The 15116-nt window shown below is 39.4% G+C and overlaps 1 protein-coding gene across 19 annotated transcripts in view; it reads right to left on the bottom strand.

Moving 5' to 3' along the window:
- The window catches only part of ARID1B (AT-rich interaction domain 1B), a 351760-nt gene that overhangs the window by 56726 nt on the left and 279918 nt on the right, over positions 1–15116 (bottom strand). For 11 of the 19 annotated variants that reach the window (XM_083607913.1, XM_083607919.1, XM_083607914.1 and 8 more), the window contains 2 exons: positions 10483–10810; positions 8638–8766 (listed from right to left, as the gene is read on the bottom strand). In XM_083607913.1, coding sequence (XP_083464039.1) covers positions 8638–8766; positions 10483–10810 — 457 coding nt within the window. The remainder of the gene's footprint in view (positions 1–8637; positions 8767–10482; positions 10811–15116) is intronic. The other 8 variants (XM_083607916.1, XM_083607903.1, XM_083607906.1 and 5 more) reach the window with 1 other exon arrangement.

Below are 15116 nucleotides of genomic sequence, written 5' to 3'. Positions count from 1 at the left end.
GCACACTGGAAAAAACTATACAAACACTTGTGATCTGTTCATGCCAGCATGTCAAAGACTCAAATATTTTCAGAGTAAATTTTAGTTGGCTGCCAACACAGCTAACACAATAGAATTGATGCAGCGACATGGAAAGGAAAACGCTACTCTAAATACCTAAAAGTTGCAGAAACGCAGCCCAGCTGTGTATTCTTTCACTTGTTTGGTAGTTAGTAATGCAGGCTGTTTGGTCTGCTGTACAGCTATGCAAGGGGTAGCATCACAATAATCCCGTCAAGCAGGTAAGATTGAGGCTATAAATCATAAATCATAAATAACTCTGGAGTCAAATTCCCCTTCTTCAGGGAATGAAGGACTCCAGCTCAGAAGTGCTAAGAGAACCACAGTCTTCTCTGCTCTATTTAAATAAAGAGGCTCATCTCACAGAAGGAGTAGCTAGCTAGTAAGACAGGGTTGCAACTCCCATTTAAGGCTAAGACTAAGGATGACTGCTGCTGTAATAACAAAGTCTGAGCCCTGTTCTTATGGAGACTCCAGCTGAAGCCCTGCATTTAGCTGTTCAGGGTTCAACTGAAGCCTCCCTCTACTATGCACTCCTGAGGCCATCTCTCAAAAACAGAACATACAAGCGAGCTTTATGGACAAAGAAGGGTTTTATCTCGGGTCTCCTGCAATCAAACCCAGTGTTCTAGCAGTATACTTCAGTGGCTACAAGTACTACAACAGTAATATATAAACAGAGAGCAGACTTATCCCCCCCCCTTAGTTACAAGACAAAGTGGAGGGTTCCTCTAGATCAGGGCATTCTAACCTTTCATGTCAAGTGGGCTGCAAGAGTACTTTGACACGGAACCTGCGGGACACACACTGCACTGGGGAGCGGGGGGGGGGGGAGGAAAGCCCAAAATTTGGCATACACCCCAGCCCCTCATGTTGCCTTACCTCATATAAAGTTGCCTAAGCTAGCGGTCAGGAAATTAAGAGCTAAATTTGTGGCTCAACTCTGAACGTTATTTCTGTTTTGTTATGGCTTATAGCTAAAAATAAAATAAAACTATTACCTTCCTACCTAGCATACAAATCTGAAACAAGATGTTTTAAAAACATTGTTAGAATAGAAAACAAATCAAAATAAGCTATCATGCTGCTATATCTAAAACTCCATGTATTTTTAGGTGCTAAAACTGCCTTATGGCATTTTCTTGAACTTCGTAATGTATTCTGTAAAAAAAAGAAAAAGAAAAAGAAAGAACAAAAGAGATGTTCCAGAAACAGAAAGGAAAGTTCCAGCTGGAAGAAAATAGTTTGGTATTTTTGGTAAGGGAAAGGCGTGGGTTATATTAAAAAAAATAAAAAATCCCATGAATTTTGCTTGCTGTTCAGCTGAAAAACAAAATAGCAACTAGGATATATATTTTATCTTTAATTCGAAAGTCACTTACAACTACAGGAATCAATCCACCCATTAATGAATTGAAGCCAGCTTTGAGGCAAAGAGGAGCAGCTGTTTAACAGTTCATAGTAACACTATGCAATCACTTAGGCCAAGAAGCAAACTCCATTTCATCCAACTGAGTCTACGAGGGGATTTGTTTTTGGAAGCTGAAACATTGCTGCTCTGATTGGAAGTTATTGCTTGGGTATCCAAGCAATACTAATGGATGTATTTCAGTTTTATTTACTAAGATCCCTTGGATCACTAAATATGAAAATACTAGGATGAGGATTCAGTGTAAAGGAAGAACCACTGTAAGACCTGGTAGCTAGCTGCACACTTTAATAGGAATGACTAACAGTCCTTTGTATTATCTCTGATTTGTTACTGAATTATTGTTTTGTGATATTTTACTGTGCTTTGATATTGTTGCTAGCTGCTCTGGTAGGGGCATAACAGAAACAAAAACAGTAATTAATTATAGAAATTAGGATGCTACTGCACCTAACATGAAACACCCTCCACAAATCTTGCTTCTTTCATTACCAGCAGGGAAAGTTTTACACCAATATTCCACAGGACACTAAATTCGATACTGTGAGTCGGATTTGTTCTAAAGATAACACTTCCAATTCCTCCACCAAATGAGGCTGAAAAATAAATAAATCACTACCTTAGTTTAGTTTATTGTGGGGAATTCACAACTGGCAGTCTTATATCTACAAATGTCCTGGCTTGCATACATATACAAACGTGGATGGGAATATTAACCTTCTTGTTATGCACAGCAGCTGCAAGTAGAGAAATCATCATATCTCAGCTCAGAGGGAAGGCTAAAAACAAAGACCAACCCCAGACTTCAAAACGCAGGAAGAGATAAAATTAAAAAGAGGATTTATGGTGCTGCTTCAACCCCTTCTGCTGTATAAGATGTGAATGCCACGAGTGTGCTTTTAAACATTATTATAATTTTAAATCAAGCTTTCAAGATCAAATGGGTTAAACATACAGACAATGCAGTAGCAGTTCAGCATGCTCTGTGTGAATATTTAAATTTGCTACGGGGAAATCCAGCCCTACCAAGAATTATTATTTTTTACTTAAGCATTTTGACTTCTGAAATCTTTTGCCCTGTTTTCTCCTGCTTGACACTTTAATGCATCATGCCTGTTAACTGTATTTCCTTGCCAGTGGCTCCTAGTCCATCAGCAGTCTTGCATGCTCAAGGCCCTGGAGGAAATATGGAGAAAATGCTTTGCTAGCACTAGCAATATGAAAAATGAATTACAAATACAGAGATAGCACTGGAAAATGCTGATGGAGGACTCAGCTGCATGTAAAAGATTATATGTATTCAGACTCATGCAGTTTACATTGCTAAGAGAATCTATATTCTGAACCCATCCATACGAAGAACAACACAGTTATTCTGGATTTACAGTAGTACAAATCCAAAAAGAATATGCTACTTGGTCCCCCTCCCCCTTTTTATCACCTGAATTGAACTTCACCAAAGCAAAAACAACCATATCCCCCACTTCATTGACTCTGCCATGTTAAGTCACAACCATTTTGGTCACTGGCCTGTGTAACACGGGCAGCAAAAGGGAACCCACCCCAGGTTCTCTCAGTGATTCACAGAAACGTAATATTCACATGATGGCCATATATAGTATAGCCGGTGGTCAGCAAAAGAGGTTTTAAGACTCTCTCAAGGCAAATCTTTAAAAATGTAGTATAAACATCGACAACTGGGAAACACTGGCCTGCGAGCGCTCCAGTTGGAGAACAGCCTTTAACAGCTTTGAATACGCTTGAACACAGGATGAAAGGGAGAAACGTGCTACAAGGAAGGCACACTTGGCAAACCCTCACCATGATCAACTCCCACCCAGAAACCTATGTCCCCATTGTGGAAAGATGTGTGGATCCAGAACTGGCCTCCACAGTCACTTACGGACCCACTGTTAAAACCGTGTTTATGGAAGACAATCTTACTCAGCTGCGAGTGATCGCCAAATAAAGAAATTTTCATCAGGTGCATTAAGTAGACTGACGGCCTGACATCATAAAAAGTCAGCTTTACTCAAAAGTAAGTGTCACTGGTATGCATGACATACCAAGCCAATCCTTGCCTTAGCGAGGCCACATGAAGATGCAAGCTCTGAAAGGAACTTGCAGCCCCACGACTCCTCCCCTGCACCAAGCCAAACTTCAGCTTAGCATATCATCCAAACCAAGATTCATGGTTAATCTCTCTCCTCCCTAACCATGAGATGTAACCAAAGTTTGTTCTTGGTTACAGTTTGTGGTTAGTGTGGAGAGATTGAACATGAGCGAGCCCTATTTCAGATTACACACTAAACCAAACTTGGACTTCAGAATGTGGCGGGCAACAAAAAGGACCAGGGAAAAGCCAAGTAGCTGTCGGTTTCACTAAATCAACGTCTGGTTTAGCAAGTTATGCAAACCAGGCCAATTATTTCAATGCACCTCAATTGCAAATAAGTGCACACACTACTGAACCCAGATAGTGCAGTACAGGCTGAGAATGCAGCGGGTTTACGAAGAATGAAGTAAACTGAAACATAACGCAATTAAAATTATTATTGTCTATTGCAGTTCATGATACTATGAAGACTGAGCCTTAGATCCAGATAAGTGCGAGGTTCCATTTGCTCAAATATGAGATGTTTTAATCTACCTTCTAGTGGCAATCCCTGCTCTATCTGAAGGATTAACGTTCTCCATGTTCAACAGACATCAAAATGAGCCATGACCTCTGTGTACAAAGAGGAACACTTTAGTGCAAACTTAGACTCCTCTCTATCCAAGGCTTAGCGTCTTAGGTGGTAGAGTATCAAGGAATCCAAAGGCCAAATAAATTCTCTTTGCAACTGTGCATTTCCTTTTGACAAAATTACAGTATTAATTGGCAGCTCTAATATAGGGTCTAGCATGGGAAATTCCAGCCCTTATGTCCAGGGAGCTTCCGCTCATGCTGAGCCCCTGCAAGTCGAGTCAGCCAACATAAGTGTTGGCCATGTAATATGCAAGGATGGTTTCTCATGGAAGCTGTTTTTGACTGTGCCCACAGGAGGCCCTTCTGACATGCATTTGGTATGTTTGTTTTATTTATTTATATACCAAGGTCTCAGGGCAGTGCACAAAATTAAAAAATATTTTTAAAAGTTCTAGATAAAGAGAAAAGAAGCCCTCACTCAACACTGGGTTTGCGTCTCCGCTCCTCCACATGCAGCTGCTGGGTGACCTTGGGCCAGTCACACTTCTCTGAAGTCTCTCAGCCCCACTCACCTCACAGAGTGTTTGTTGTGGGGGAGGAAGGGAAAGGAGATTGTTAGCCGCTTTGAGACTCCTGAAGGGGAGTGAAAGGCGGGATATCAAATCCAAACTCTTCTTCTTCTTCTTCATCTGAATAACAATTTGCAATATTCAGATGCTTATGAGTTTTCACATGGTGACCTGACCACTAATTGCTGATATGTCTCAACTAGCCAACTGGTACTTCCAAACTTTAAAATGAAGTGCCTACCCCCCCCCCTATTTTAAGAGAAGGAACAAACAACATTCTGAGCATACACATTAAAACATTTTTGTACCAATTGTCTGAACTATAATTGGGGGTGGTGGTAGCATGGCTTAAAGTGAAATTCCTTCTGTAAAAACCTCCTCTTGTATACATCACATCGCACAATAGTTTGGGTCATTGTATGCCCCCCCCAACCCTATGACATATGAAAAAATATAGTATTCACACAGTGCAACTCTGCAATACTACATTTGTCCAGTCTGGACTGTGATGAATATCTGCTTTCCTCACACTTAAAACTGGGTTTGCATATTTGAATACCACACCTATTCCTGCAATTTTTGTATATGTAGCATATTTTACTATATATACAGGCAAGTGTCGGAAGGCATTAGTCATTTCACATAAGACACTTGGCAATACCCTGACATCCAACATAGCCGGCAGCTACTTTCTGGTGGAGTGGAATCACTTAACGTATTACCAGAAATTACCTACAATGACACATTTGGACATGTATCTTTATGCTTGATGGCAGGAAGGCAGTGCTAATTATAAATAAATAAAAATTGTGTCTATGGTACCTTTTTGTAACCTGCCCTGGGACCACTCAGTGAAGGGTGAGCTAGAACCACAAATAAAAAATACCTGAATCTGTGAATCTCTTCTTAGGTCTCCTTGTATTCAAAAACAAAACAGGGAAACAAGAACTAACCCAGGAATGCATACTGCTTTAACTCTCCCCCTCCTTTACTTCTCTAGCAGTTTCAAGATAAACACAAAGGAAGTGAACTAAAGCTGTGTGTCCCCCTTTGTGCTCACTGATTTGCTACGGAGAAAGCTATAGCATTTTGTGCCGGCAGATTGTATCCCCCTTCCATTTCAACAAACATACCCCAAAAAGATGTAAGCCTCCCACTGCTTGAAGGCCTTTATTAAATACACACCATCAAATACACTCCTTTTTTGAAGTGTTACAAGCTACAATGTGTGTGCTCAGCAGCGTCTATCAGAGCCCATGTGTCTCAACTTGGGCACCCATCAAGAGACATTCAAAATTGGAAACCCCTTAAAATTTAATCCCAAGTTTATTTGTTGCCTTTATTACTTCTTCATATCCAACCCGTTGAGGAAGTCTAAAGCTCAGTTGTTGTTGCCATCCTTCATTTTTATAGTGCACTCACTGTATCCTTCCATGGTAATTGCAGAGATTTGTCACATGTGAGCATACTCTCCTTATCCATAATATACAGCTTCTGAAAGTCTTGGCCAGGACAAAAACAAGAAAAAGGAAAAGGAAAGTGATTTAACTCTTTATGGCTTCCTGCTTTTTCAGGGTTATTTGCTGATCTCCAAGAATGGTATTACTCTTTGGCACCAAGTCCAAACCACACTAGAGAGAGGCTTGTCTGCTTAGTAGTGAATATAGTGTTCCTACATAATATACCATCTGGGTTATTAAAACAAAAAATAGTTACCATTCAAGAGGGTAACTACTTCTTCTGTAGAGATGTCGGAATGATGTTGCTTCTAAAAGTCTTAGGTTGCAATCCTAACCCTCCTTACCAGGGAGTAAGGCCTACTCAATTCAGTAAGAGTACTTCTGAGTAGACATTGTTAGGATTGCACTATTAACCTTTCTTTTTAATTAGAAGGGTAGAATTCTGCACCAGAATACAGGATAATATAACCGATTGAATCCCTGATCTTGATTGTTCAAGTTCTGCTTAGCAGGCATTGATTTTCTGCCTCAGCAGAAGTGAGCTTGCTCTGATGCATGCCATTTAAATTCATTTTACACAGTTGCTTAATGTGACTTGGCACAGCAAAGCCAAACTAGCTTTCTGTGTCTAAATAAGATTCCTAAATTTCTAAGAGCATTTCTTGTGGTTTAGAAAAAAAGAAACCCGTGCTTTCAACACTGGGATCATGTTACAGTTTAGTATATGACTTGGAAGCCATCAAAAGCGTTTCATAAAACTACCTCCCACCCAACTCACTTAAGCAAGTTCAACACTTCATTCATTCCAAGGAACTTTGGGGGAGGTGGATTGCACTCTCTTATTTTATTTTAATCGAGGCGCCAAAGATCGGTAATTTGTTTCAATTGCCAATGACATTCGAACACTACAGGCTTCCCCTTCAAAACTAATGATGTGGTAGAAAAACACTGTGCGCGTTCACTCTCTGTGACATTTATAAGTGTGTTGTTCTAGGGTTTTTTGTTTTTGTTTTGAAAAACAACAACTACCTATCATGGCCCAGTTCACATGTACTATGTACTTGAGCTGGAACAAGCCCAAGCAAATTATTGGGCTCATAAACTTTGCCTTTCCTCCTCCTCCTTCTATGCAGCTGTGGAAAATATGTGTTTATTTTTGGTTACAGAGAATCCTGGTTTGTTGTTGTGTACAAACTAAACATCATAGTTTTAAACGAACTCTGATGGGTTTCAAAACAAGCCAACTTCAAATTACGGGTTATGTAGCTGGCAAGTTTTAACACCCCAGAATTTGTTTCAAACCATAATCTCTTATTCATATATAACAAGCCAAAATTCTGTGAAACCAGAGGTAGACACTAGTGGTCACGTGGAAGGAGACGAGGGGGGCAAATGTGCCTAAGGCTTTGCTTGGGCTTGTTCCAGTTCATGCTTGGAGTGCCAAACCACTGCTTACAGTTACGTTCAAATGCATGTAGATGCTGACCAAAATGTTAACTTGACTATCAGAAATCTTAAGTAAAAGGAAGTATAAACTTCCACAGTGTTAAAAAGTCCTAATAGTTTTGCTTCATTTTTTTCCAGGGGTGCCACACAATTCTTTTAAATATTTCATGTTAGCAAAATCAGGACTCATTGGTGTCCCTGCATCCAGAGAAGAATACTGCAACTTTGGGGATTTCCAGTTGGCCAGTTATAGCAGTAATTTGACTGGGTGTGTATTACTTCTGAAAATTTTGAAACTGAATGGTGGGAGCACTTTCACAGTGATGTAATCTTTTAAAAAAAAGAGTAGGGAAATACTGATGAAAACACAATTAACTGGAACAAAATCCCGCGTAGTTCAGGTAATTTCATACTAGACACCTCAAGTTTTACACCCCTTGGCAGAGTGTTAGCAGGCTGTCACCCTTTTATAAATTGTTTAAATTATGATACCATGGAACCTTTTATAAGCCCCATTACTAACTACTGCCATTGCTTCTGCAATCAGTTTCATAAATACATAGCGTATTTTTGGGGAGAAGCTTAATGTGATGATAACAACAAGACAGCCATGGTAATTTCAGTGTCTCATGATTCTGCTCCTAGACAACAACGACAAAAAAATGGAGGAAGGGACAAGTAATGGTGCAGAAAAACACAAGATTTAATTTATTTGCAGCCAATGGAGATCTTCATTTCCCTCTCAGGCATGAAGGAAACAGAGCCATGCCACAAGCCATGCAGTGTGGGTGACATGCAGTTTTTTGTTTGTCTTTTTAAAACTCATATCTGACATAGTTAGTAAAAACAAAAAAGCAAATTCCTTTTCAGATGCAAGCATTATACTTGATCTGGAGTGCCTTCAATAGCCAAATGGCATATAACATTTAGGAGAAAAAACCCTGTCAAGATCCCACAGCAAGTCCAGTTTACATGGCTACCTACCCGTACTGGTCAGGCTGATGCATCATGGGAGCCTGAGTGCTGCCATAGTTGGGGTGCTGTGAAGAAAACATGGGGCGTCCGCCAGCCCCAGACTGGCTGGGATAAGCAGGCGACCTAATGTATGGTGGCCTAAAGCAGAACAAAAGAACAGCTTCTTTGGATTTGTATTGGATCACAAGCATGAACCACCTCGTCAGCTACAATCCTTCCACACTGAAGCATGTAGGATTCTTACTGTTGGGCAAATAGCCATATAGCTTTCCATTAGGAACCAAGGAGAAAAATGCTGTGCTTCCAAACCTCTTGGATAAAAAGGGATTCATCCCACAAGTTGCTTCCTAATGTTCCTTTTGCAATTAAGGTCTAATGACTTCATAATCTTCCTACAGGTGTTAGATTACCTGGGGCGCACAATGTGATGAAGAGGTTTTGAAATGTTGTGTTTTGATTATGGAGATACAGCAACTGAAAAGTAAGTCTACAAAATAGATTTGAGAGTTAGGCTTCAAGTGGGAAAGCAATCTACGGGTATTATGTTTGTGTGTTTAAATCAAATATGAAATACTTTATCCAAATTCATAATGTGAATTGCAACCATGCACTCTATTTTACTGGCAATTATTAATGTTTAAAATTAATTACATTGCTTTTATGTTTGTAAAATACCAATTGCTCAAACCAAAACAAAAAAATGCATAAAACCTGTTGATCTACTGAATTTCACAGGAGCCCAGGTCAGCAATTTAGAAAGGTAATGTGATTTTATCCTATTAAAATAGTAGTATTTTGGGGTTTTTAAAAGATGTTTTAGGTCTCTCTAATCCTCCATAGTACAAACAAGTTGTGTATACCTTTTCCTTTATATGCATAATAGACATAAAAATATCTGGAGTAATTCGTGCGTAAGGTCATCAATGGTATATTATATAACCAAATGCAATGTATATGTCTGTAGAAATGTGTATAAATATGTATTTTATATATGCATGCACTTAATATATACATGCATATAGATCCATCTTGCAAAACAATAATAAAATTCATTTTTCTGCTGGGGAAAAGTCTGTCTATTTCAACACTATGAAACAGAGAAACACAACATGATCTCAAGAAACGTGAGAGCATGTGTTCCCCATGGCTGCCATGGGCAGCACAAGGGAAGATGCTATTTGCGTTTCCACAGGTTTTTAGAACTGCAGGCACATACTGCAATCCAGTAACCAGGTATTCTCCCTTAAGGGTCTTGGAGATATCATCCCAGGGATAGTAGGCTGCACATATTAGCCATGGAGTGTAAATTTATGGTGCTACCTCAAGACCTGAGGAAGATGCTTCCTGTACTGCAAAAACCACAAGACTAGAGATTAATAATCCATATTTCAGTCTCCACCTCAGAACAGCAGTTATAAATTAGATATTCTGGTTAGCTTTAAAAAGGGTGGCCCCTGCCCACAACTGCTTATATCCATTGGCAAATGGAATTTGAAAATGTTCTGGAGACTTCAAATGCCCAAGAGACAACAACGATCCCAGCAATGGTGCTTCTTTCCACCCTCCTTTCCCCAACAATTCATGTTACACCTGTGTGTATTAAATTTACCCTTTCAGAATTGCAGGGGTTAATTCCAGGGATTTTACTTTTTACGTCATATTAAAACTGTGGGATTTCCTGTTCTAAATACTTATATTCATAGATATAAAACATGTCTTGAAATGGTAAACACATGCCACTGTCATTTGGGTTTCTTTTAACAATTATACCGTTTTGTCCTTTGCACAAACCTCCTTTACTTTATAAGCAAGTACATTTTAAATGGTTTTGGATCCTTTCCTTTGGACTCATACCTGCTCTGGGCGGAGTTTGCGGCAGCCTGCATCACTGCTGCAGCCGCCTCCTGTGCCTTACGGTTCACAGTCGGCATGGGTGGTCCCATCCCTGGGCCTCCCTGCTGAGACATGCCTGGAGAATTGGGGGTCATACTGCTCATATTTCCAGGAAACGGTCTGCTCTGCATCCCAGCTGATGGCATTCGTCCCAGGGGTATGGTACCACAAGGCTGGCCTGGCCCTTGTCCATGCATCTGGCTGCTGGCATTTATACCCATACCAGGTCCTGGGCCACTGTAACTCGTGTTGGTCACTCCAGAGTACGTTGGCTGTCTGGAGTAGTTTCCTAGACAAAACAATGTAACAGAGGAAAATAAAGTTAAAACCTTGGATTCAGAGAAACAGCTTGCTGGAAAATCTTGTTCAGTGAAGTAACCCAAACAGTGCAAGACACAAATGGAGGATTCCCTATCTATTATCCAATACTGGTGTTCTGCAGATACGGATTTCTGAAAGTGGTGGACCTGCTTCACTAAGGAGATGTGGTGGACAGGAGAAGGCAGGATTTTTTGGGAGGTGGGGGCTGCAGCTGCATAATCATCCTGCAAAACCAGGAGCAGGGTTGAAAGAGTGGAGAAGTAGAAACATGGGGGTGAAACAAAGGAGGACCTTAAGGAAATCTAGCTAGGGTGAGTACTGTGCATTGCAGGCTGTGGTGGCATGTCTTCCTTGTTGCTCCTACACTTTGAAAAAGTGTTCCCATTAAGCAGACTTTTCACTGAAATGCAAACATTAGATCCCTTTCCTCTCATTCTCCACATTCTAGAATAAGAAACACAGAACATATATAATTCCTTCCCCGTGCCCTTTGTACATTAACAAATAAAGATCTAGATTGGCATTGTCATGGTATCTTCATAATAGGTTCATATGCAAGCCCTGTTACATCATGTTTATTTCTTTTTCTTTTTCCGTACACTTTTAACTCAGTCATGCCTTACAAGTTCTATCTTGTGATTTTAAAGGAAATCAAATAACACTGAGCATTCACTTTAGGAACTGACAACAAGCGCTCCCACTATGTGCTTAAAATGAAATGCCAGCCTCCAGTTTTAGCTGCTATTTTAAATACAGTGGTACCTCGGGTTAAGTACTTAATTCGTTCCGGAGGTCCGTTCTTAACCTGAAACTGTTCTTAACCTGAAGCACCACTTTAGCTAATGGGGCCTCCCACTGCCGCCGCGCTGCCAGAGCATGATTTCTGTTCTCATCCTGACGCAAAGTTCTTAACCTGAAGCACTATTTCTGCGTTAGCGAAGTCTGTAACCTGAAGCGTATGTAACCCGAGGTACCACTGTACAACTTTTTAATCCCCACCCCAGCACAGCCATAGGTAATCAACCTTTCTAATATAATTGATAAACAATTCACCAACAGCCTTTATTGCTGACATTTTACTTCCACTCAGATATAAATTCACTGGTATATCCACTGTTTGTTCTACACATATCTATTTTTATTATGCAGCTGTGTTTGCGGAACACAAACCAGACATTCCCATTCATATTCTATGTGAAACAGGAAAATCTTTACGTGACATCAACACCTGCTGGGTCTTTTGTCCTGGAAAAACTTCTTCACACCTGCCTAGTAATCACATGACAGCAGTGAGGACTTTGTGGTCAGGAGAAAAAACCTTGGAGGTTGAATAGCCCTCAGAAATCTAACATTATCTACTTCTGCTTTACATAGTAATCTTTCTAACATATATAATGTATATAATTCCAATCGTCAGCATAGATCTGACCCTTATATGCTATATTAGGAATCTCTGTTCAAGACTTAGGGGAATTCAGAATGGAACTTTATCAGGTATGACTGCACTTCTTGAGATTGTAACTGAGTCTTTGAAACAGCATGAGAAGCGTCTCCCAGTTTCTTTATACAAGGAGGAGGATCTATGCTAGCTGTTAAAGACAAAGGTTCTATATTACTGTTCATAGACAAGATGAGTCACAATAAAATTCTTTTGATCTCTCAAATGTCTTGTGGCTTCAGGTAAGAAAGAATGTCTCTTTTTAAAAAAAAATTAATTAATTTTTCATTAAAAATAATCCAATATAAGCCATATTGATACAATACCAAATCATAATACAATTTAAGAAGCCAAATTATTCCATTCCAAATTAAACATTTTTGGGTGACTTCCCATGTTCTGATTTTGGGGAGATGATGTTGTTGTTCCTTCTCCTGCTTCCATTCTTATTTAATCCAAATAATACCATTCCGATGCAAATCATTTATCTTAAAGAAAGAAAGAGTGTCTCCATGGGATGACACTGAAGTCTCATCTAAAGCTGGGAGGGGGAACCTGTGGCCATCCAGATGTTGTTGAACTTCAACTCACACACTTGCAAGTGTGTATGTATATACATGTGTGTGTGTTTGTCTCAGAGACACATTGACCTGTCTGAAGCCCCTCATATGATACTGTAAAATTAATTTGCAACAAAGAAGTATGAGTATAGATCTCTAACGCCTTGTAATCTTCTGGTATTAAAAAAACAAACATTTGTTCTGAATTTTCCTTATTGGGGCTACGTGCAGGGCAGCAGTAGAATAGACATCACCCACAAACACAGAGGAATCTTCTTTATCAAAGTGGTTGAGTCAGAATAGGCTAGGTTGACAAGAACACGATAACCTTTTGGGGGGGAAATGTAGATTTCCCCCCCTCAACACCTCAATAAATAAATAAATAGCAACAAACGAGACAGAAAGCCAGGAATGAGAATTACAAACTTATTTCCATGTTTCTCTAATATATTAGTAATTTGCTGGCAATGGCTTTGACAGCCAACAGATGGATACACCATTAGATACAATGAATGCAGCAGATGCTGAGCCAGCCTCCATCAGCTGGACATGTCAAGCAGCCAAGTGCAAGAGCCACACTTTTCAAGTGGGTACCGGTTGGCGTGGCAGCCTTGGAACATTAACAAGCAGCCCATTCTCCTTTCAGCCAATGGATTTCAGATTCCAGCCCATTTCAGTGAATTATCACTAATTGCAGGAGCTGTAGAGTCTTATATAGAGGAGAAAGCAGTGGCCCTATTAAACCAAATTTAAAATAGAGGAATGGAGACATAGACTTCAGCGTTTAAGCTTGAAAACAGAAATAAAATATGACATGCACCAAATCCAGAGAAGCACTTGTACTCTGGTTTAAGTTGAAACTGTCTCAGTGTCAGTGTCATTGGGAAAACTCACAGTCCTAAAGATGATCTGGCAAGAAATACAAACACATTTAAGACTGAACAATAAACCTATTTTGACAAAGCCTATCTTCTTATTTACATGTTCTGTACAGTGTGTAGTTCTTCTTTAGATACTCAACAAATAAATATTTTAAATAAACTATTTAAAACAGAATTTTAATTCTACTGAGTGCTTCTATACAGATTTTTGGTAACAAGCTTGTTCCGAATCAATTCTAACACGGCTAACTGAAGACACTAACCATTTGCTCATGAAGTGTTTCTTCCTATAAAATAAATCACACATATCCAGCCATTTTATATTGCTTATGTGTGTATGTCACGTTATGCTTAATGAACAGAAAAACAAAACTCTAGTTGTAAATGTATCAATTCCAGTGCATGTGTCTACCATTTTAGATACATGTCAAACATGCCACTGAATAAAATGAAGGTTGTCACTTATTCAGCGTAACTTTTAGGATACTGTATGATCACCAAAGCATGGAATCAACAAACCTCTGTATGATTTGGCAGGCGGGTACATCTCTGATACACCAATGCTTTCATAGCTCCAATTCTTGACTAAAACCCAGAAATTCATTTGCAGAGACACTTGCAGTATAAAGAAAGTGGGGGAACAGGGAACTGCAGAACTTAACAGGAAAAGGGACACAGTATTTGGCATGTTATCTGAGAGCATTGCTTTGGCATTAAAATCAATTCCATTCAGTCAGTTTGAATGGCTAATGTTTTACTAAGAAGAAAGCTACCATTTTCAGACAAGAATCTCAATAATTTCAACATGGCTAGGTCATTATGGTAAATTATAAATCTGGATTTTTTTCTTCTTCTTTACAACATAAGCTAGCAGCTAATTATTGCACAGTTCGTACAATTTGGGACCTTATAATTGCATAATATTTTACAAACCAAAAGGTTTCCACCAGCTGGAAAGCTAATTCTCAAAACTGCTGCCATTCAGCAATGTACCCAATTCACAGTTCAGTTTAGAAAACTAGAGAAATGGATGAATCTGCCTATAGAGGATTCAACCATTGTTGTTTCCAAGTGGCATCATTACATGCAGGCACCAAAAGCAACCATGCGAAGTAACTAATGTGGAATTAGAGGCAATCAAATAGCTTCTAAAACAAGCAGATGAAATAATCCATCTAAAATTACTATCCCAATTAAGCAATTTCACAACAGAACAGAACTATTGTCAACACTTGTGTCCAAAAATCCTTGCAAGCAGCTGAAGAATTTGCTAAAATGGTTGGCAAGTTGAAACACTTAATGAAATATGGTTGCATCCAATGGTTGGTGGAAGGCTCTTTGATCTACTGGAGGTTTCCATGAAGAGAAAATGGGAAGAGATTATTTTTGCTGATT

Source organism: Podarcis filfolensis, assembly GCF_964270895.1.
Source record: "Podarcis filfolensis genome assembly, chromosome: 3".
Taxonomy (NCBI): domain Eukaryota; kingdom Metazoa; phylum Chordata; class Lepidosauria; order Squamata; family Lacertidae; genus Podarcis; species Podarcis filfolensis.
Note: the sequence above shows the minus strand (reverse complement) of the source record. Positions and strands in the feature narration are given on the sequence as shown.